At 41.4% G+C, this 23,892-nt stretch overlaps 1 protein-coding gene across 6 annotated transcripts in view; it reads left to right on the top strand.

Moving 5' to 3' along the window:
• OTUD7A (OTU deubiquitinase 7A) overlaps positions 1–23,892 on the top strand; it is a 131,448-nt gene that overhangs the window by 78,278 nt on the left and 29,278 nt on the right. For 4 of the 6 annotated variants that reach the window (XM_032699945.1, XM_032699944.1, XM_032699948.1 and 1 more), the window contains exons 8-10: positions 9,882–10,142; positions 13,046–13,264; positions 22,413–22,514. In XM_032699945.1, coding sequence (XP_032555836.1) covers positions 9,882–10,142; positions 13,046–13,264; positions 22,413–22,514 — 582 coding nt within the window. The remainder of the gene's footprint in view (positions 1–9,881; positions 10,143–13,045; positions 13,265–22,412; positions 22,515–23,892) is intronic. The other 2 variants (XM_032699949.1, XM_032699950.1) reach the window with 1 other exon arrangement.

Genomic DNA, 23,892 nt, shown 5'->3' on the forward strand with positions numbered 1-23,892 from the left:
CCTTTGTCAGCAAATCAGAGTGGAGAGTGACTGGGACAGTGGCTTTGGCTCTCAGCAGCGTTTGGCTCGTTGGGAAACTGGATGTGACATTACACAGTGTGATGGTTCAGGAATCAGGTGTGCTTAAAGCAGATCATTCTGTACCAAAAGCATCTGCTACAGACCTGCAGACCTGAGATCCTGTCTCTGTGCACTCTTATTTAGGAGGAAAGAAAACTAGAAGTTTGTCTCTCTTCCAAAAAAACCCACAACAGATTTATTCAATCAACTTGCCTGAAAACAAGAGCGTTCCCATCACTGTAAATTTTACTCTAACAGCCTTTCATATAATTCCTTGAGAAAAAGGCTTCATTTTGAACTTGATCTTGTGCTCCAAGAGCATGGTGTGAACCTTTTCCTAAGTTTAAAAACGCTTTTAAAAATTGCATTTAAATCTCACATTGAATCTTATGCACCAGGACAAGATTATTACCAATCCTTTCTCCCTACGTATTCTTCAAAACTATATAACCCCATGTTTTTAAAACTTAATGATTGTTGGTATTATTATCCTGTCTTTCATAAGGAACTTACTAGCTTTAGGAAACTAGATGGTTGAAAGGCAGTCAGATAATTTTTAGAAAGGACATAGTTTGGGGCATAGAAGGACACATTCTGTATTATTGTAGAAGAGTCTTTCCATTAAATGCAGAAGCATTTTGTGTTTTCATTAGATTAACCTCACTCTTGAAAGTAGGAACTCCAGAGAAGCAAAAAAAATTGGAGTTCACTTGAATATTTAAGGTTGTGCCAAAACTCCCCATCAGGATGGAGTTGTCTGTTCTCCTCACTCACCTGGGAGATCCTCTTTTGATGCTGCTTGATTGCTCAGGTCACCAGTGCCACTGCTTCAGGCCTCTCTGCCTGATTTTGGGATTCATTTCCTTTTTCCTCCATTTTATTTTTTCAGTGATTAATAGTTTAGCTCTTGATTGCTGACAATACATATTCAGCCTTTAATCATACACTGATACATATCATTAAAAATAATTCTGCTCACGTGGTAATAGTTGCAGTCTTAGAAACTAACTGTATTCAGTACTGATTTTAATGGCCAGCATTTTTGCTTGATATGTTTAGTGCAGCACAGGAATAATGGGGCAACCTAATGTGGATGTATGAATGAATCGAAAGTAAGAATAAAAACTAAATGAAAAATTTTATCATACTTTGTTTCCTCCTGATTCCAGTTAAAAAGATAAAAACTAGTGATCTGAATTTTTACTTCAAATAAAGGCCAAGAGCATGCTCCTGCCTTGTGCTGTTACATTTGGGGAAAAAGAGGCAACTTAAAACACTTTCATGGCTATGTGGTAAAAAAGTCTAATATTGGACTTCTATATTTATTAAGATGCTTAGAGCTATTCTCTAATTAATTGTAAATTAATATTCATAAATTTCAACTATGTATCATTAGCTGTGCCAATTCTGTGTTAGTGGATTCTGTGCATGTGCTAAACCATTTATTTCTTAGAAATGTTATTTTCCAGTTTTGCTTTCATTTTTGGATTGGTGCTTCCAAGTCTTTCATCTGTTTCGTTTTCTGTCTCTTTGAGACACTGTTCACCACTTCTTGAGGTGCTCACCTGGCCTGTGTGCTCCTGAGAACTGAAAGCATCCTTGTGTATGTGAGGGGGTGGAGAGAGGACAGTGCATTTTGTGAAACCTCACTGGGTCTCCCTTCTCAACCTTTCATTCTCGACCTGCACTGGTTTATATAAAATCAGGCTCAAATAAAAGCCCTCCCTCGAGGGGTTAATGCTGACAGAACAGTTTGACAATAAGTGCGATCCAGGGGAAAGAAACAAAAATCCCAGCAAAATAGTTTGAAAAGCTGGCAGGCTCTGAGTGCTGCTCTGACCAGGAGTGAGTTCAGACCTGTCTCAGCTCAGCACCACAGCAAGGCAGGAAATCAGCTGCAGGACTGTCCAGGTGCCATCTCTGTGTGGGCGGGTTTGTTGTGACAGCCAGACCCAGGGCACCTTCAAGGCAGTGGGAAAACTTCTTTTCCTCACTAAGCTTTGGGAAAATCCTTAAGCCAAACCTGCCAGCTCTGCATGGTAGAGAGTGGGTTTCTCTCCAGCTGTGTTTGAGCTTCAACTTCCCCAATATCCAGGAATGAGGAGGGCATGTCCCTTTCCCTTCTGGGTAGTCCGGACTGGCACTTTGATTCTCTCATGCATGGACAGCAATAATGCTGCAGTTTTTAAGTATAACCTACTTAAAATGTGGCCCAAGGCAGAGAGAAAATCATTAAAGAAAATAGTTCAATCTTTAAAACCAGTTGTGCTGTATTTGGTTTACAGTGCCAGGGTTGTAGGTGTGGATGAACTTGGAGATTACTGATAAATCACTTAAAAAATAGTTTTCAGGAAGGAGCAGATGTGCAGGCAGTACAGGGGGAAGGCATAGGATGAAATACTTTAAAATGCTAACAGTGTAGGCAACCATCAGGTACTGGAGGATTTGTGAAATTCACTGCCAATAATAATAAAATAATAAAAGAAGAAAAATAATACAAAATGCATAAAAATAATATATTTAACTGAAAAGTTGCCCTTTGACTTGTATAAATGGTTTCATTTATTCATATAAATGATGTAGTATTTCACCATTATATGAAAATAATTGCTGTCTTTTTCCAGCTTTGGACAGCACTTAATTGAGGTGTGCATAGTTGAACATAAATTCAGAAATGGGAAAGTGGCTCTCCAGGCAGGAAATGGAAGCAGTCAAGGAGACTGACCCCATGGAACAGGACAGAAATGCAGCCTCCTCAAAGAGCAGTGAATATAAGTAGAATTCAAAGAAAAGCATGTCATTAAAAGAGAGGGAGAGAGAAATCCATGGTACACTCATGTGAATGAGAGTGCAAAACAACTCCCCAAAAACAGTCCCTTATTCTCCTCTCCCTCAGACTGTTCCTTTTTTAGTTCTCTTGTGGAAGGCTTGGCAAAGGGAAGAGGAAGCTGAGCTGCTCCCAACGTCTCGTTAGACAGAGATCAAAACTGCCATTTCCAGCTGCCTGTTCAGTTTTAAGTGACTTTGCATTCTAGCAGAAAATGAGACAAATCTTTACAAAATGGCATTGCTATATTATTTTCCTGTGAGAACATGGACCAAAATTAAATCTTGGTTTAAAACCTATGGTCTAATTCTGTCCCAGTTTTGCAGATGAGTTTTTCAGAAGGAATAAAGCTGGTCTTGAGTTGCTCTTCTTACCTTGTGCCTGTTAGTATTTGTAAATCTCCTTCATGTCAAATAGGAAGAAGGGACTGCATTTAAACTGAATTTGTGGATTGCTTTATTAGCAGTTGGTTTGTAAAAACAGACTTCTTTGCATTAGCCCAGGGTGTTTCTGTGTTGCCTTCAAACTGCACTTAAAGGTTCATTTCACAGATAATGTCTTGATATTCAGTGCCTTCCTCAGGTCATTATTCTCTACCTGAAAGTTGGCTTGTTGCCCTCTCAGTTGATTCTGTCCCATAATGGCTTTATTACACTGGGTCAGTGGGTCCTGTTTCTCATTAGGTAGCATTTCTTGCCCCTCTTAAAAATTCCTTTGCTGAAGTCCTGTATGTGTGTGTATATATATGTTGTTGCTGAAAGTTCCCCTTCATTGTTGTTCTTATTTAGGTCTTTCCTAGTTCCACATCTCAAATTCCATCCTTTCTAGCATTTTGTTTATTGTTAAATCAAGAATTGCTGGTGACCTTTCAAATGTTCTTTTTAACATATTGGAGTAGGTGGATATTTGAAAGCTTGGTGGAGAGACTGTGTTATAGTCACATGCTTGCTTTTTCTACTAATGAATGATAAAAGTCCTCTAGTTTTTTATTACATATGATTTAAGAAGTGTAAGACAATAGATTTATTAACTGTTACAGCCCCACTAAGTGACACTGTTTGAGCCAAAGCAACACAAAGCAGAAAACCCAAAGGCTCAGTAATAGTGCTCTGGGGTTACAGTGTTGGAGGGTGAGGGAGGAGAGACATTTAACACTGTCCCACATGTCACCCGTGTCTCTGAACTGGAGAGATGTGGATGTGATGGATGGGCCCCTCAGTGGATGAGGAATTGGCTGGATGGGCACACCCAGAGGGTTGTGGTCGATGGCTCAATATCCATGTGGAGATGGTGACAAGTGGTGTCCTCAGGGGTCAGGATTGGGACTGGTGCTGTTTGACATCTTTGTCAGGGCCATGGGCAGGGGGACTGGGGCACCCTCAGCACTGTGACACCAAGCTGTGCTGTGAGTGACACCCTGGAGGAAGGGATCCCACCCAGAGGGACCCAGATGGGCATGAAACATGGGATTGTGGAAACATCAAGTTTAACAAGGCCAAGCTCAAAGTCCTGCACTTGGGTCCATACAAGCCCAAGCACAAGTACAGGCTGGTGGAGAATGGAGGGAGAGCAGCCCTGGAGAAGTAGTGGGGGTGTTGGTGCATGAGAAGGTGACGTGACCCAGCCATGTGCCCCTGCAGCCCAGAATCCAGCTTTTCCTCGGCTGCAGCAAAAGGAACATAGGCAGCAGGGCCAGGGAAGGGATTGTCCCCATCTAGTCTGCCCTTGTGAGACCTCACCTGGACTGCTGTGTCCAGCTTTGCTCCCTCAGCATAAGAAAAACATAGACCTGTCAAAACAAGTCCAGAGGAGGCCATGAAGATGCTCAGAGGGCTGGAGCCCCTTTGCTATGAGAAATTTGGGCTGTTGGAGAAAAGAAGGCTCCAGGGAGACCTTAGAGCCCCTTCCAGTACCTAAAGGGGCTCCAAGAGATCTGGAGAGGGACTTTGGACAAGAGCCTGGTGTGAGAGAACAAGGGGAAATGGCTTCAAACCAAAAGAAGGCAGGGTTAGGTTAGATATTAGGAAGGAATTCTTGGCTGTGAGGGTGGGGAGGCCCTGGCACAGGTTACCCAGAGAAGCTGTGGCTGCCCCCTGAATCCCTGGAAGTGTCCAAGACCGGGTTGGACAGGGCTTGGAGCAACCTGGGCTAGTGGAAGGTGGCCCTGCCCATGGCAGGGTATGGAACAAGATGACCTTCCAGCCTAAACCATTCTATGAATCTATAATTTTATGAATGCTTCTAAGATGAGTCCTACTCTTGCTGTTCTTTAGCATTTATTTTATTAACGCTCTGCTAATCCAGTTTGGGCTGGTAAGACAAAAACGGATAAGTGGCTCCTATTATTTTATCTAAGTCTTTGTTTTTTCTTCAGGCTGATAATGCCTTCTGTTGTTATTTAAGCAAGTATTATTTAGGATAGAAACTTTGCAGTGTAGTTGTGTTTATTTTTGAATTTCCCTTTCATGTAGGTGTCTGCTATCTCTGACAGTAAAACCTCAGTACCAGCCCTCAGCCATGGTGTATCTTCCATTCCTTACTCAGCTGCTGGTTTGTTTGCTGCTACTTTTTGCTGGTTTGTTTTTCCTCCACACTAGAAAGACTTGGTTTTGAAGCAGAGACCTTCTAGTCCTGTTACATTTCCCACCTGCTGACTCACAGAGCACATGGAACTGTTCAGGAAACAATTGCTCTGTTGCCGTGGGATTTAGGTGCTGAAAAAATTTCCAGAGCAGTTAATTAGGGGTGAGATAAGAAAGGGTTTATTTGCCAAGGCAGAAGATGTTACAAGACGCGCGCCCCTGTGCCCGAGAGGTTACATTTTATAATACCATCCATCCAATCCCAGATGTGTCCACCCTGTGGCCTTTACTCTGGTCCGCCCCGGGTCCACCCCCTTGAAATGGGTCTGGGGTGCTTTTTGGGACCACCTACTTCATCACCTTCACCATCATCAGAGCACAAAGGGTACATAGTTACCTAATTCTTGACTTCATTCTGTGGTTTAGGCCCAGATATGCTGTTCTGTCAACTGTCTAGGCCTTGACAAAAGACTAAACATTTCTATTAGATTTGGGGCTATGAGTGATATAGGGAGGATAGAATGGGGTAAGAGGGTTAAGGAATGTATAAACAAGGGTACTGGAGAAAGGGAAAGGGACAAGGGACAAAGAAGGGAGGGTTTCTGCTTTTAAAACCTACTTATAAAACTTACAAGTCTTACAAATATTAGAAAAATAAAAAAACCATTAGGGGCTTAAGGCATCAGCTCAGTAAGAGTGTTCTTTCTGTTCTTTCTGTTCTAGCATCCTGATCATAATTTCACTACCCGTGTTTCCTAACCAGCTTTGTGCTACTCCAACTTTTTTGCTGATTGATTCTCTAACCATTAAAATGGTTCTGGAATGGTTCTCTGACCCTAACTGTAAATCCACTGTGTTGGTGCTGGTTTTGGAGCAATTGAATTGTTACTGACATACAGTGGTACCAGTGACTTGCCATCTGATGTGATTGTATGTACTGAAATAAAATTGGTATGCTTCTGAAATACCTTTTAAAATACAACAATATGTCACAAATGAAGAGGTTGGCAGTCAGTGAACAGTAGGGTGCATCAGATAAGTAACAGTGGAAAAAAAGCCAGTGGACAACCTGAAAAACAGTCTTGTGTTGGTTTTGTTCATCAAATTACAACAAAAAGTTTAACTTAATTTAATTGATGAAACTATGCAAGATAGTTACTTGTGCTTCAACCTTGCAGTGGAGGGCATGTCAGTGCCCATGTCAGGTGTAACCTCTGGGGGGATAGGAAAGGTTGGCTCTTTCTGCTGGGGATCCTGGCAGGAAGTGGCAGAGAAAATGAGAGATGTGACAGAGAAGGGAGCTGTGTGAGCAGCAGGGTCTGGAGACCTCAGAGAAATAAGTGGAGGAGACACACAAACAGAATTTAGGAGAAGACTTCCTCTGTTATCTGGAGACTCAGAGAGACTGTGTGTACCCTGCTGAAACCAGAGGGCTGATGCAACCTGCTGGACAAGCAGCAAGGCTGGGAAGAGGAACCTATCCCGGAAGGCTTTGGGCAGGAGGATATGTTTGACTTCCATGTTATATGAATTTTTTTTGGTCATTTCTAACCTAGCATAACTCAGGGTTTTTTTCTTCTGTCAGAACTTAGTATGTAATGTAATAAGATACAGCTTTAGAAATCCAAAAGTTCTGGTATGCAAAGTTTAAAGGAGGGGAGGTAGGCAGAGTTAGTTCTATTAATCTCCACAGTCACAAGCCCCACTAGTTTCTTCAGTAACTTCCAGCTGAAACCTTCTCACCTGCCCTGTCACACTGATGGAAATCCTTGCTCAGATCTGCTCTGGACATCTCTGGATTTAAGGCTTTTTGCATGCAGAATGCAAGATGCATCCATAGTTATTGTCCTGTTTTCAAGCTTTGTTGCCATTTTGATTTGTGAAAACATAAACAAAAATGAGAGACACAAGAGTAGCTGAGAACGCTTCTGCTGGTCAGTTAGGGTGGCTGGCATTCAAACCCACTATTTCATGGAGGTGAAACGGTGCTTAGTATGTTCTCTAATTTGGTTGAATGTTTTTCTTGCATTTCAATGCTTGGAGGCTCCAGCAAATTTGGGGAAAGTGAATCCAACAATGATTTCCTGTGTTGGTTCTGTGAAGTTTAAGGTTTTGGTGCTGAATTGGTGCTTTTGTTCAGGAGATGGGGATAACTATAGAGAAATGGAGAGATTTGAAAATAAAATATTTCTAGATGCAGAAATTTTAATTTATGTATGGTTTCAGGTCTGTTTCAGAAGTTCAGTTGCTACAGTGTACCATGGAGTGTAACTCAAGAGTCACTGTGCAATTTAGTTCTAAATGCAACACACTGTGAGCCTGGTTTCTGAAGGCTGAATGTAATTTTGATGATAGAGGTTTTATATAAGATGATTGCATTTGGCTTAAAACTGAGGGTAGCAGGGTTTCTGTTAGTCTGCTGATTTTCTGCTTTCCTGTTCCATACATCAAAGCCCTGTCACACAGCTTCACTTACAACACAGGCACAGGGATTTCATTTAGCTTCAGAATTTAAACATGAAAAAATCTTGAGCAAGAGACCTGTAGGGAATGCCCTGACACAGGAGAAATGCTGGTTGTGTTGCATTGGTGTAGGTCTGTTATTCAAGCATCTATACTGAATAAATCCAAGCTGCTGCTGGGGGTCACATAGTCCTGGACTTGTGGCATTGCCAATACTCAGACAATACTGTTTTGTTTAAAGCTACATTTCCTAGAATTGTATTTATTGTCACTTTCACTTTTTTAAGAAAAATTTTACCTCATTGTTGTCACGATTAAGAAGAATTCAAAAATGTGTTTTTAAGTGCCTCCTAAAACTGGGACCAAAGGAAAGCAATCCCTGCTCCAGACACTGATATGGAATCAGATCAGTCTTGGGAACACACTCACGATTCTTGGATGTTTGGGGTGTGCAATTTGATTGAGATGATAAGTATAGTTAGAGCAGAGCCCTGACTGCATTATAAGCCTTCAATCTGCATGGGATTTGAAGTGAAAAAATGCTGGCAATACCTCAAGTGCCTATTCCTGATCTCTGACAATTTTCACTGAATTTACATTTTGTCCTACAGACTTTCTAATAGGAGATACTAGATATAACAGTTCTCTCACTGACATGGAGCTTTATAGGATGGACTGCTCAGGATGTGTAACATTCCTGATCCATGATGCCAGTTCTCCTTTCACAGTTTTGTTTAGTACTTCAAAACCTAAGATAGTTTAGCTCAACCCTGTAGGTAACAGCTGTTTATGTTATTTTTTTCCTTCTTCAGTTAGGTTTTTGTTCTTCACAAATATGGCTGTAACAGTAGAAGACTTTTATCTGTTTAAAACTGCTTTGTACTATGTTTAGCTTATCTCCTTTGTGTAAGCACATAAGTTATCTTTAACTGCTCCTCAGGTAGTGTAGCCTCTTAAAATACCTAAAATGACAACCTACTCTGGTGTAATAAATCATGTATTAGTCAGAATCAGGTTACCTTTGAAAAAGCACCTGTGGAATGCTGTGAAAGTTCTCATATAGTTTGCAGGGTCTCTTCTCTTGTTATTAAATATTTTCAATTTTCCAATTAGAAACAAGTACTTGGAGAATGGTGAACATCCATGTACTTTAACTTAGTAGGATTGTTTTGAAAAGAGCGTGCAGACACCTCAGTATTTTTTATTTATGAGAGTGACAAATACCATTTCCCCCCCGTACTAAACAGACTTGTGTACCTCTGGATATTAGCCTGCATTCTGTGGCTGCTGGTCAGAGCAATATGCTGAGGGGGAAGCTGAGGAGTAAATCTTTTGGAGGATTCTGTGTTGGCAGGTTCCATGAGCAGCTCACACAGACATGGAACCACTGCCTGAGTCCTCTCACTGCATATTTTGTTACTGAGCACTGTCCTACATTACCTGCTTTCTAAAAGGCTTTTAAAGCCTCTGAGGGAGCAAGGTCTGATATATGAGACAAAGGGACCTGAAGTATTTTGCATTTGCATTCTGCTGTTCTGTGAATACAAAGATAAGGAAGTTTCTCACTCTTTTGGGCTATAAGACTATCACTCATGTCTGCCCATCATTGCTCCTAATTATTATTTATTATTAATACAACGGCACAGATGGGAATGATTCTTCCTCTCAGTGGGATTTAGTGTTCATCTTAAATTGCTACTTTTGAGCCATTTGATCAGAACCTGAGCGAGGCAAGTCCTGGCCTCGATCGCCTTGTATGATAAAGGGTCATAGATTTTGGATTTGTGGATGAGAGGAGAGCAGTGGGTACCTTTCACCCAAGTCAGCAGGCCTGGCACTGTTCCCACAGCACTGCTGTGTTCCTGTAGGATCCCACAGCCTGGCGGGGTGGGCAGGTGCATCTGCTGCCTATCCAGCCCTGAGCACCGTGTTCTTTTGCTGTTTTGCAGGCAAGAACTGGGACCTGACGGCGGCTCTGAGTGACTATGAGCAGCTCCGGCAGGGCCACACGGCCAGCCTGCCCCGGGCCTTCAACGAGGGCAGGCCCTGCCAGCAGGAGCCCGAGAACCCGGCCCCGCTGCCCCGGGAGCGGCCCTGCCTGCACAGGCAGGATGACATGGCCCAAGGTGAGCAGCCCTGCCTGCACAGGCAGGATGACATGGCCCAAGGTGAGCAGCCCTGCCTGCACAGGCAGGATGACATGGCCCAAGGTGAGCAGCCCTGCCTGCACAGGCAGGATGACATGGTCCAAGGTGAGCTCTGCTCCAGGCCCCCGGGGACCAGCACGTTTAGGGCTCATTGTGTTTGTCTGCAGAGTGGGGAGTCCCCCCGTCACCATGAACTGTGTCACTGTCCCAGGGTTCAGGAGCTGCTCTGCATCCCCTTTGTCATGTTCTGGTGGCTATGAGCTTGGCCTCCGTTCTGCAAGTTATTATTTAAATGTGTGGTTAAAATACAAAATATGGTACTTATAAAAGGAATTAATTAGAGGATGTCGCAGACCACTATTGTATGTAGTTTTCTATGCTTATTGAAACAGAAAAAGGTTTAAAGAGCCTGTATTTCACTCTTTGCATTCTTACAGTTTGTGAATAGGGTGCATGAAATGTGTGAATAACTTTCAGCTTTAAAATTTCACTCTTTTTCAGTTGCACAGAAATAAGGGCTGCCTCTTATCCCCTGCTGAATAGAAATTGAAACCTTAAGAAAATGTAGCAGTTAATTTCCAGTACAGGATGATAAGCAGTAGAATTTGCTTTTTTGTTTGCAGACCTTTTATGGGTTTAATTTCATCTCTCTCACCCTCTCAGACTGTTGGATTGCATTTTTAATTTATCAAGGAACTGTAGTTTGCACTAAAATAAATCTACAGGTCTGACAGCTTGTCATGTAGGGAGGTAATAGCACTGGCCTGGGGATGGCTTCTATGCAGTCATTAAAAGGAACAGAAGGTTTTCCCTTCTCCTGCTGGTTCTTCCCCCCATTAAACAGGAAATAGCACCAGTACTTAGGAGTTTCAGTAAAGCTTTTTTCAAACTGCTAACCTCCCCGGGAAGAAAAGGAGTTGTAGGGCTTTTTATGACTCCTTAAAAGCACTGAGCACAAAAAGGGAGGAGGAGCAGCATACTGTAGTGGATAAAACTGTGTCCCTTCATCCTCAGTGGGATATAGTTTACACTGAAATGCCCATTTGGTGTTTAGGGGGTGCAGCAGGGGGTGTGGGGCACGGCTGGCTTTAGATGCCTGGACTGACATAACTTGGCTGCCAACCCAGTAACTAAGGACTTGATGGGCAGAGAGCCACCTCTGCCATGTGGGACCAGAGGGAGAAGCAGAGAAGGGAAAGGTCTTGTTATAGACCAAGGAGGGGAGGATGCAGCCAGCAGGTGAGGGCTGGGCTGTGCTGGGAGGGGGTGATGGAGTTGGTAGCAAGGGGATGTCAAAGGGACATGCTGGCCTGTAGTTCTGTTCCCCTCCTGAAGTGATTTAGCTGAGATTTACAAGGAGAAGAAAGAAATGCAAAGGTAATCAAACTTTCTACCCTCTCCCCCAATTTAGGATAATTTAGGGAGTGTAATTTAGCTCTCAAAACTAGAGAAACTTTGATCCATTGGAGAAACAAAAGTTCACAAACTCCAGGACAGTTAATTTTAAATAGCCATTAGTCAGTTTGAGATGTTTTTAAAACACTATTAGCTTAAGTTGTGTTTAAGTAAGGTTATTTGTTGCCTTATTCTGAAGGCGTAGAAGGACAGGAACATATCTTAATGTAGCTTTGTGCATATTTGAGAGGTAGTGGCTAAAGGCTAGTTTATGGTAGTATTTATGAAGTTACCAAGGTGAAGTTTCACCAAATAATTTTTTACAAAAGCTTCCAGTATGATAAAGATTTCCAAGGAAAATCAGTGAAAATATTATCTAACTTAACATCATATAAATCCCACCAGGAAGCTTTCTGCATATTCAAAAATGTAGAGAAACTCCATAAACCTGGTGTCAGCTCACTAATAAATGCAGTAAAAAGCCCAGGAGACTTCCTAGTATTAATTTCAGCTGATGCCCATTGCAGAGGCTGCCCTGAGGGAGCAGAGCTCAGTGCAGCCCTGAGCTCAGGCTGGCTGAAGCACAGAAGGTGCCGTGGTCCTGTGGCCCTTCTTGGCTGCAGAGAGAAACTCATTGCTGAATGTTGAACTCCTGAGAGCTCAGACTGGTAACGTTTGATGCCCGTCCTTTTTAAGCAGCTCCAAAACATTCATTTCAGCTTTCAAACATATGAACAGGAGTACAGGGCAGAGACTAAACTGAGGGAAAACAGCTCCATGAGTTCTGACTGAATGGTTTGAGCACCTGAAGAGGATGTGTTACCCCTTTGCTGCTGTCAGAACTGAGGCTATAGAGTGAAGTGCAATGATACAATAGCAGTGTTTTGTCCCTTTCTTAACACTGGCTTTGATGACCCTGGCTGTTCCTTTCACAGCATTTGTCCAGAGAGAAATTCAGTATAAGATCTCAGCTCATAGTTGTTTTGATAAAACAAGGCATTCTTTTGTACCGGGCTTGTTATTTCCTAATTCTTTTTAACCTATGTATTATTTATATGGAACAGGATCTTAGAAAACACATATCCATAAAAACTGAGTTTGTCTTAAATTCAGTATTATGATGTTAAAAGTGCTTTTGGGTAGATCGTTTTGACTATGGCACATTCACTAGGAAGTGATTGTAGAATGCTGGATTTTTTTTTTCACAAGAAGTCAAATTAGGAGTTCAAAACATTAATTCATTATCATATGTCTGCCATTAAATTTTTCTTCCAATGAATCTTTGGAAACTTAAGATACATTAAAAAAAAATTTATAGGAATACTTGTCCTTCATATCTTGTTACTTTTACAGCTTCTCCATTTTGCTAGAAGGAGAGACAAGTTCCTATGACTTGCTGTAGGGATCTGTAGTAGGAACTAAGCAATTTGTACAGTAGGGAAATAACCCAACAAAGGTAGCAAGCAACAAGTGGAATAAATTCCTCAGTGAAACGAATGTTCATTCCCCGGACTTGCTGTTTCCTGGCCTTCCATGCAGTGTTACAGGTGCAATATCTGTTTTCTCCACAGAAAAGCGCCTTTCCAGAGGTATTTCCCATGCCAGCTCAGCCATAGTGTCCCTTGCTCGATCCCATGTAGCAAACGACTGCAGCAATGAGCAGTTTCCTTTGGAGATGCCCATCTACACATTCCAACTGCCAGACCTCAGCGTGTACAGCGAGGACTTCAGGAGCTTCATCGAGCGCGACCTGATCGAGCAGGCGACCATGGTGGCCTTGGAGCAGGCAGGTGGGTGACACTGGGGTGTCATGAGTGGGTGACACTGGGGTGTCAGCAGGTGGGTAAATACTCCAGGTATCAGCAGTGGGTGAGCACTGGGGTGTCAGCAGTGGGTGACACTGGGGTGTCATAAGTGGGTGACACTGAGGTGTCAGCAGGTGGGTAAATACTCCAGGTGTCAGCAGGTGGGTAAATACTCCAGGTGTCAGCAGTGGTTGAGCACTGGGGTGTCATGAGTGGGTGGCACTGGGGTGTCATGAGTGGGTGACACTGGGGTGTCAACAGTGGGTGACACTGGGGTGACAACAGTGGTTGAGCACTGGGGTGTCAGCAGGTGAGTAAATACTCCAGGTGTCAGCAGTGGGTGAACACTCCATCTGTCAGCTAGGCAGCCCCACTTTTTGGTTGACAGTTCTAGTCATGCTTCATTTCTGGAACTTGCACATGCTGCATGGGGAATAAATTCCAGAGAGCAAAAGCAAATACTGTGCTCTTTGCAAAACGACACATATCCCAATCCTCTGTTTCTTTTAAAACCTCATAGAGAAAACTGTCAAATTTAGTTAATAAAACAAAGAAATTGAGAGAGGAAGGAAAGGAGGACTGATGTGGAAGTCGTGATAGAGAAGTATGTAAATCTGGATGGTCAGAGAGGGTTGGTACTTCCAGTTCTCATGAGGAAATTACATCACAATGACTGTCAAAGGAAACATCTTCAAGTTCTATTGCAGCTTGAGAGAAGAGTTTTTAGATATGTATTTTATGTCTTAATTATTATTCTGTAATGAGAAATGACACAATTTTAAAGCAATACTTTGGTATTGCCATGGGAAAAAATGGGAAGAAATTTAATATTAACATTAATTCAGATTTATTAGTACTTTAAAGTTTTAAGCCAGTTTTAAAGGATATGGGAAAAGGTATTTAAAATTAGTATCTGTGCATTATCAAACAGGTGTATTAATGAACCATGAAATGAACACATCTGTGTGGAATGCTCAACTGGTGATCTAAAGGAGTTCTAAAACCAGATTTCATGGCTGCTTGTGGGATATTGAATAGACAGTAGCTTTTTGTGTGTGTGTGAATTGCTATATAGATTGATCTGAGTGTTCATCCTCAAACCTTGGTGCCCAGTCACACTGTGTGAGCTCAGACTCATAAACTGCCCCTTGTCAGGGCACCGCATTGCAGTATTTAGGCAGGACCTTTGCTAATCTAGTGTCACTTTGAATACTTAAAATGTATTGTCATGTGCTCTTTTTTTGGCTTTGGTAACTGAAAAGCAAGACATAGACAATAGCATCAAACAGTAAATGCTTAAGAAAAAAAACAACAAACCCCAAGAAAACTAGCAAACAACCAAAAAACCCCAGTGTTCAGAAGGCCTTTTTCTGGGAGAAATGAAAGTATAAAATAAGGTAGAAATGCCACCAGGCAACTATGAAGTATGAAAACTGTCAGTCACCTATCTAGAAAACATATCTAGTTTCTCCAAGAACCAGCTAACCCAAGGAGGACAGGGAAAACCAGGATGGCTCTTCCTCTGACAGCTCTGCCAAACCCTCCCCATTCCACAGAGCTCTCAGAAGATCCCTTGCTAGAGTACCATTTTTGAGCTACCTCCTTCAGTGGAATTACAGCCTTTAGATGTAGTATAAACTAGAGGATCACAGTGGCTTTCTGACCTTAAAATCAGAGAATATGTGAATTTAGAGCTGACAAACTAATTCACAGAGAGCTGGCTGGCTTTGAACTTGAAACAGGGCTGCAGAAACTACCAAATTTGCTGCCTCGTAGCATTCCTCTCTCAAATCTCTCTGAAAATTAGAATAAATCATTTATTCTTTTCTTCACATTAATTAGGGCAGTAGTAACTTGACTGACACTGGAAAAGTCCCTTCATCCACAGAGCCTCCAGGGATGTCTTAACCATTTGAAGTACTTGTGGTTTTGATCCCAGGTATCCTTGTAGCCTACATAGACTTAATTTACTTGTATTTCATTCAAATAATCTAGAACTTCCTGGGAAACAGTTGTGCAGTTTAAGTAAGTTAAACAGATCAAACAATTTGCTTAAGAAAATCATGTAAGGTTTCATATAAACCGACCTTTTGTCTTTGTTTTAGATGTAAAGATACCAGTTTCCTTTTATTTCCTGCCTATTTTAGACATTGTTGTACAAAATGAAGAGAGTGAATTAATTGGAAAGTCACTTAACAGTAGACATTGTCTCCTACCAAGAGTTTGCCTATGGTTTGGTCAGTGACATAAAAAGTGGAGAGAAGGTGCATTCCCTGCAAAGGGCCTAAAATCTCCTTCAAACCAACCCCAACCCCATGAAGGACAGCAGGTTCTGGAGCTGAGGTTGGGGATGTTTTTGAAGGAAGAGAGGGGTGTGCTTGATATTGCAGTGGGAATTTCAAGAGAAAAGAAAAAGAAAAGAAGCTGATTAGGCAAAAGGAGGAGGGAATTTTTTGGGAACTAACAGCTTACTACTCCCAGAGTATAGATTGGGAGAGCAGAATTATGACCAACAGACTGTCGCACATGTTCTCTGGGTGTCTGTAAAAGCCTGTAAGGTTCTAATATTTTCCTTTATGTGCTTAAGCTCTTGCTACCATTGCATCTATAGGTGAAAGGATGTTCAGGTTACATCCTCTCTGTATAGAAACTCAGAGCAAAATTCCTGATTTACTGCAAAATTCTGCTTGAGATTATAAAGGAAAGGCTCAAATAAAGGCAGTATGATTTACTCACTCCCCACTGCTGCAATGTACCCTCTACTCCTTACGTGACTGCTTTCCAAATATTCCTCTTAGAGGATAGAATTCACCACATTCATAAAACCATTTTGAGGTTTTGTCCATCTTAGAAACTCAGCAGCTGATTATTGCCAGAACTGGAATGAGCTCAGCTTGTAAGTAATGGCAGACTGATCTCTGTGCTCTTGCAGTAATGGTGTGGAGTTTTGACAGAGAGTGTCTTGAGATATTGATAATATGAAATGATGTCTGTGTGAAAGGAGTTTTATAATTCTAAATATTATGCTGCAGCAAATTGATTTTCATTATAGACATGTGCTCCCCTGTGTGTTGTTAATGTGTGGGTTGACACAAAAGGGAGATATTATGAAAACTTCTGCTGTACTCGTGAGTTTAAAAAACAGGCAGAAAAATGACTCGTCTAACACAGTGTTTTTAATTAAAAGAAAAAGCAATTCTATTGCAGTGCTGAAATAAAATTCAGTACAAAAGTTAAAAGTACGCTGTATGAACGTCCAAGAATTGCTTTCCTACACTTTTCTTTCTGTGCTTATGTTTGTGTTTTCTAAGAAGCATTTTATACAGCTATAAGCAAAGTAAACAGCAATATGCTGTTAAGCCTGGATTCCATGTCCTCAAAAATAATCCATCACAATTACGGAAATGTTTGATTCCAAACCATTAAGAATCAAGCCTTGTTAAAGAAAAATGTGTGCCTTCTAAGGTTGTAGAAGCATTTTATTATCCCAGAATTTTTAACAGATTTTCACACAGTACATGCAGGGTGCTGGGATAGCAACCACTGTAATTACAGGAGAGCTGTATTAATTTCCTGATTTTCCAGGCTTGTGTAATTCAGATCTGAGTGACAAATACTGTATCACAGAGCAGGATAAATGCTGGGATGTCATAGGAAACAGTCTGGTTCAGGTTATGAAAGAACTGATGAAGCAAAGCCGTAGCAGTGGATGTGCAGCTCCCTGAGCCCAGGGTCTGGTACCTGCAGCCCCCCAGGCCTGGGCATTGCCTTCTGTGCCCTCTCACTCCAGAGGTGTTGGTTTGCATTCCAGTCAGTAGCTGGGCACAGAGTCCGTGTTCCTTATGCACCGGCTGAAAGGGAAACTTTTATTTCATTGCTCACTTTTGCTCATTTCCACATGCACAACTCGACATTTCATTTCAAGGACACAAGTAGACATGAGTAGCCTTGCAGATGCCACTGCAAAGCTGACTTCATCAGCTAGGCTAAAGAGAGAGCTCCTGCAAGGAGGGCCTTTCTGAAGAACTGAAAATGTATTGGTGAATGCTTTATTTTAAAATGTCAGCAGACACTGAATGAGCATTATAAGCCCACATAGAAAATCTGTTTTTGTCATTTTCTTCGCATCAATACTTGCAAGTGCACATTTATTGTATAGACCTAAAACTAAGAATAAACAAAGCTGGTCAAGTCAGAAACATGGGAAGTGTAGAAGTGGCCCTGCTGACATGAGGATCTGAGGTTCCAGCACCTCTTGCTGTCTGACTGTTGTGAGTGGGCTGTGAACTCCTGTGCTGCCTCAGCTGGGCAGCCCTGTGCATACCCTGAGCTTCTTATGAGTTATTGCTGGTGGACTCCAGAGGGTACTCGGGGGGGTATTTGGGGTGAACGATTGCTTTTGAAAATTTTATGGGGTGTCCAGAATTAGACTTGCTTTGGAAACTGAAAATATTATTTTGTGACTTGCTCCACTTGGGGGATGGATGAGAGGTGGATTTCTGGAAATCCCATGTACTGGAGAAATGACAGAAAGGCTGATTTCTTAGGGTGACTGAGCTTGTGTAAGCAAGGTGTCTCTTAAGACTGTACCACTGTTTATTTTTTTCAATTTAACTCTGCCACTATCGAACATGTTTTTAAATAAGCTTTTACCAGTCTCAAGAAAATAATCAGCTAGCTTGGCTTTAGTATTTCCATATAAAGAAAAAGTCACAGCATAAATATTGTTTATTAAATGCTCCAGATTCCACGTGGGAAAGCTCTCCAAAATCCCCAACCACAAGTAAAAGAAGAGCCATCCAAGAGCCACACGTTCAGCCAGTGTAGGAAGGCAGACCTTGAGTCCCATGTGCACAGATGGAGAGGTTTCCTCAGTGCAGTGTCTGCTCTGTCAGAGCCTTTGAGGACTTGGACTAAGGCTGGTTTGCCTGGCTGTGTGAGAGAGGGCTGTTAATGGCACAGTGAATTGTGTTGAAAGACAATCACACTCAATCTGAGGTAGAACTCTACAAGCTGTGACGTGACATTTCACACTTTTTCCCATCTTTGGTTTTCTCTTAATTAATATTCCATTTTTTCTGTAAGAATTCTGACTTATTTTTGTTATGATAAATGCACAGTGGCCTTGGAGGCCGTGGTTTGCTCACAGCTCTGCAGTGAAACTGCAACCAAATTCTGTCACATAAGCACTTGAGAGGGATCTTGTCTTTTGTGGCATCTCCTTTTCCCCTGTCCAGAGAAAGTTATATTAAGCTGCTGTTTGCTACATCCTTGAAACTTTTTGTAGTTAATTCTACAAGAAAACTCCCAAGTCTGTAAAGCCATTTCATTTATTAGCAGCTTAAACCAGAAAAAAAGAAAATATGGGCTGGAGAACGTGAAGAGGGAGCAAAGGGTTTATGCAGAGTTTCTACAAAGGTTCTTTAAATCTCCTTTAAACTCATGTTTGGTTTGAATTTGGTTGACTGTACGTGTACCACCAACCATGTTTGAGCATGTGCATGTTTGAGCAAGGAACACATTACAAACGGACCTTGGTAAACTGGAGGACAGTGCTGTATTTCTTCTTTATGGGATAGTCATAACGTAGAATAATTTCTGTGGCACATTTTTAACTTGTTTATACTGTCAGTGAATTTCTCTATAGAGCACATCTTGCTGAATGCTTTCTTACCTTGTACAGTGCCAGTGTATAAGGCTTCAAGGGGCTGATACTGAAAGCCAGGCCTGCCCCTGTAAATACTTGAAATGTGTTCTCTGTTCTCTACTGCCTCTTTTTGAGCCATTCAGGTCTTAGAACCGTCTAGAACCTTCCTGGGCAATTTTTGCCCATAAGTCCTGCTGCAAGAAACAACACACCTGTGGCTTGTAATACAACATGGAGGCTTATGAAAATAACACTTAAACATGTCTAGTGTCTATTAATAATACTGCCACATTAACTTTCTCTGAGGCTCAGCTTCTCTGCACAGAATACAAAAGAAATACCTGGTATCAGAGTGATGAATTCTTGCTGGGCCCTGCAGATCAGGGAGCAGGGGGAGCCAGGAGATGCTTTGCATCATGCCAAGTTGGATACACACTGTGTAGTGCAGGGTAGGATAATATCAGAACACAGAAACAGCTGGCAGTCTTCAGCCATGAAGGATACTAGATTGTGTTAACATTTCCTTTGAGTTTGCACCTGGAGTCTTAAGTATCATGCAAATAAAGGGCAACATTGTGTGCTCGTGTCTACCCCTCTGATTGTATGTTGCCAGATCATAGACTTGGATGGGACTTTTGATCTAAAATTAGACCTTGGTTTTGGCTGAGATAGAGTTAATTTTCTTCCTAGTAGCTGGTACAGCTCTGTGTTTTGCATTCAGTATGAGAATAATGTTGGGAACATGCTGATGTTTCAGTTGTTGCTGAGCAGGACTTACACTGAGTCAAGGACTTTTCAGCTTCTCATGCTCTGCCAGGGAGGAGGCTGGGGGGTACAAGGAGCTGGGAGGGGACACAGCAGGGAGAGCAGAGCCCAGATGGCCTAAGGAATATTCCAGAGCATATGGCATCATGTTGAGCATATAAACCACGGGGAAATCTGGCTGGGAGCTGCTCCTCAGGAGCTGGCTGAGCATTGGTTGCTTGGTAGTGACCAATTCTTTTTCATTTGCATTATGTGGGGTTTTGGGGGGTTATTTCTCTCTCCTACTTTTATTTTCTTTTTCTTTATTTATTATTATTGTTGTTGTTATTTAAAATTTATTTCAATTGTTTAACTGTTCTTACCTTAACCCATGAGTTTTGTCACTTTTACCCTTCCATTCTGTCCCCTGTCCCACCAAAGCAGGGAGTGAGTGGCTGGGGGTGTCAGCTGGGGGCTAAACCATGACACCTAGCTAGGACTTTTAATCTTGATCTAACACTGAGATCAAATTTTAATGTACTAGAATATGACTACTATAAATCTCAAGAGTATTTTTGCTGTAAAATAACATCAGTTTCTTTAAATTGTATTTTTTAAGATTCAATTAATTTTATGAGAAAGTAAGAAGCAAGATGAAGTAGGAGACCAACAGAGGGAGGAAGAGTGAGAAATGGGTCTAGTTTGTCCATAAGTGTCGTATTATCAAAGCAGACAGAAAAAAGCCCGAGGAAGAACTGTTTCCAGTTTTCATTTAAGCTCCACTTTCCTGTTGTGTCCCTACAGGGATCAACTATAAGCACTAGATTTGAAAAACGAAAATGTACCACTTTTTTGTTATAATCCAATAATAAACCCCTTTCTGCTAATTTTTTAGTAAACCATAAGCTTTATGATGTTAACCAAGCCCACAAACATTTTTTGCATAATCTACTGGATGGAAGATCACTTTCACAGAAACCTTCTATTACTCAAAATGTTCATAAACAGCAGACTTTGACATTTATTACCAACAGCTGCTGGTTATTCTGCAAAGCAATGCCACTCATTATGGCCTTAAATGCTACCTAAGGTCTGTCTTGTTTTAGGTCTTCTAACTATGCTTTATACAGCACCTTGCTGTAACTTATTACTGAACACGATTCCACCAAAACATTCTGCAAAAAGCAGGTTGCAAGTTGTTATTTCTGATACAGGAGTTGCTAAAAATGATAACTCCTTATTTCCAAAGGCTGTCTAATAGTGCTTTAAATTAAGCTTCTTTAATGCATATTTAACTTAGAACTAAGTAAGCCAAATCTGAGGTGTTGTTCATTTACAAACCAGCTGCTAAAATCATGAGGATTACCAAATGTGCTTAGTTGCTGATCTGCTCTGCATCTTTACAGTGTCGTACTCTCACCCCATACTGACTAACTGCAATTTAATTACATAGTTCTTAGTATCCAGAACAAGTAACTGAGGTGCATATTAAAGTTATATTATTTTTCCCATAACATGTGTTACCTGTTGTTACAAATGAACTTCAGTATAATCTTGTAATGAAAGCTTATTAATGGAGAGAAGTTTATTTGTTGTTTGAACTTCCCTCTGTTTGAGGGATTTAACCTTAAGTGCAAGACTCTATAAATATATAGCCACTATTTCCTCTCAGCTTGCAAGTCAAGAAATTGGAGGGGAAAATGTCTGCAAAAGAGGACAAACAAAGATGTGGAGTCACCACAGGCTGCCTATTGCATTATTCATTCAATTATTCACTTGTGCATTACCCACAGACCTGCCAAAAGTCTTGGGAAGTGTACCAGCTCTACTCATCACTGGTAATCAGCTGTTCTTCCTCATCCTCCGAGATGTTTTACAATCAGTCCCATTCTCTTGCTTTGTGTCAGAAATGCTCCGTGGCCATTTAACCCTCCCATGTGTTCCCACATGGCAACCTGTGTGCCAGGAATGATGCCCTTCGCTGTTGGCTTGGGCACTGATAGTCTTCAGGACTTATTTACTTCATCTTGGTACATCAAATATCCCTCCTCTCATCAGTCTTTCTCATAATCCATCTCTGGTTTGTCATCTGTAAAAGATGCTTCACACAGCAATGACGGATAAGTGGTTCTCTAAATATTCTCAAAAAGAAAAGCCATGTGCTATACTACACCTTGGGCTATGTGTTGGGCTCATTTTAATTCTCAGGTAGTGCAGCTGTTGGGTTTTAGTGAATCTAATAATGATTTACATTATGGTAAATGAGAGGAGAATCAGCTGTTGAAACAATAGGACTTTAATTAATAAACAGACCTTATAGTAAAATATCTTGATTGCCACATACATATTAATTTCGTATTTTGACAAAAAAAATACTTTATTACTGTAATGTTATCTGTCATCTGTGTATGGGAGGCCAATGTCAATTATGTTTGGGAACTGGTAGGAAGACTTATAATGGTATTTAGGTAATAAACTCCCTGGAAATCCATCCCTGGATGCAGCATATGAGAAGAGAAATGCAATTTAATTAAAGATGCTCTCTTCTTTTCCAAATACATTTAGAGAATAGTTTATCTGCCTCTTGTTTCTAATCTTTTCAGTTTCACTTCTGAGACTACATTTTAGCTTATTTGGCAGAGAGGATGTTCCTGAGGAGCCTTCCTGCTCCCTGTTCCCTGCACACAGCCTGTGTCCTGCTCCCTCCCTTCTGTACCCCCTCAGCAGGTTCTCTCTTTTCAGGCCGACTCAACTGGTGGTCCACAGTGTGCACGAGCTGCAAACGCCTGCTGCCCCTGGCCACCACAGGGGATGGGAACTGCCTCCTGCACGCTGCCTCTCTGGGTAAGGGGGAGTCTGCACGTGAACCCTGCTGCCAAAAACGCTGACTGCTTCTCTCCATCCCCAGCGCAGGCCCAGAAACACGGGAGGTGCAAAGACCTGCATTAAAAGTCTGGTTTGGAGCAATATATTCTTCAAATTCCACTGAAGTTGTTTCCCTCAAGCATGCCTAAGGCAGGGGAATAAAAGTTTTATTAGGTTATAAAAGAAGGATAACTGGAACAGTATTAAAAGACACCAGTGATTTGCATTTTCCTTATATTTTCCTGTTCCCAGCCTAACAGTTCTGGAACAGGCAAATTCCAGGTGCTTTTGCAGGATTGTCCTCATTGTGCACAAGGAATTGCAGTCATTCTCCTGATTTTGTTAAACAGTTTTCTTGCTGTCTTCAAGAATGCAATATCAAGCTATTATCTCTCTTAGTTCCTTGTAGAGTTTCAGCATTTGGGGTGAATTAAAGTAATTTCCAATTGATTAATTAATTGTTAATACAAGATCTTTGAAGCTTGTCTGCAAATCAGTAGAAACCTATGAAGCTGAAAGTCTTTGATATGCTTTCTCTATCCTAACCTATTATGAGGAAACTTATTTTTTGTTCCAGTTGCTAAAATCTTCCACCAGCAGAACTCTAAGAGGTGACTTTTTAAAAACACTGGGATTTTTAATATTTTGAAGAGACTCTTCTTGTTGAAAGAAGTAATAAGAAAAGAGTTTTTGCTGTTCCCAAGTATCCTTTTATCTTTGTTCACTTCATTTTTAATTAGGAGGAATTGTATGTTATTTACAGCAAATGTTTGGAGTGTTTGGACCTGAGAACAGCAGCTGACAACATGGTCACTGAAACGTGGCTGTCCATGGGCCCATGTCTTTGGGAGAGCTCTGCTCTCTTTTGGTGTAGGGTTACTATTCCCAACTACATAAAGACGTTTTATTATCTTAAAATGAGATTAAAAGCCTGTGGCTGGTCATATTTTTAGACTTTCTATCATCTTGAATGCTCGTCTCTTCACTTGGGTGTTGAAGCCAGAGGGATTTGCCATCATGCTGTGTGAGAGTTGGAGGCCTTTGGGTGTTGGTGTCAGCTGTGATTCTCAGCAGTGCCTGCAGCGCTCATTAACATTCCTGTGCCTCCAAACCATGCTGGCAACTGCAGCCAAAACCAACCTGTGCATTGAATATTCCATGGCTTGCAGCAAAGTTGAAGTTGCCTGCAAGCAAACCCTGAAACAACTCAAGTCCTTAGTCATTCCTTAATCACAGTTTAAAATTTGTTAGAATCCCTCTTGTTGTTCATGAGCACATTTATAGTGAGTGGTTCTTTTGGAAACCTTAAAAATGGTGAGAGAATTATTTGCTGAGGAGAATGTTAAATTATATATCA

Source organism: Chiroxiphia lanceolata, chromosome 12 (assembly GCF_009829145.1).
Source record: "Chiroxiphia lanceolata isolate bChiLan1 chromosome 12, bChiLan1.pri, whole genome shotgun sequence".
NCBI lineage: Eukaryota > Metazoa > Chordata > Aves > Passeriformes > Pipridae > Chiroxiphia > Chiroxiphia lanceolata.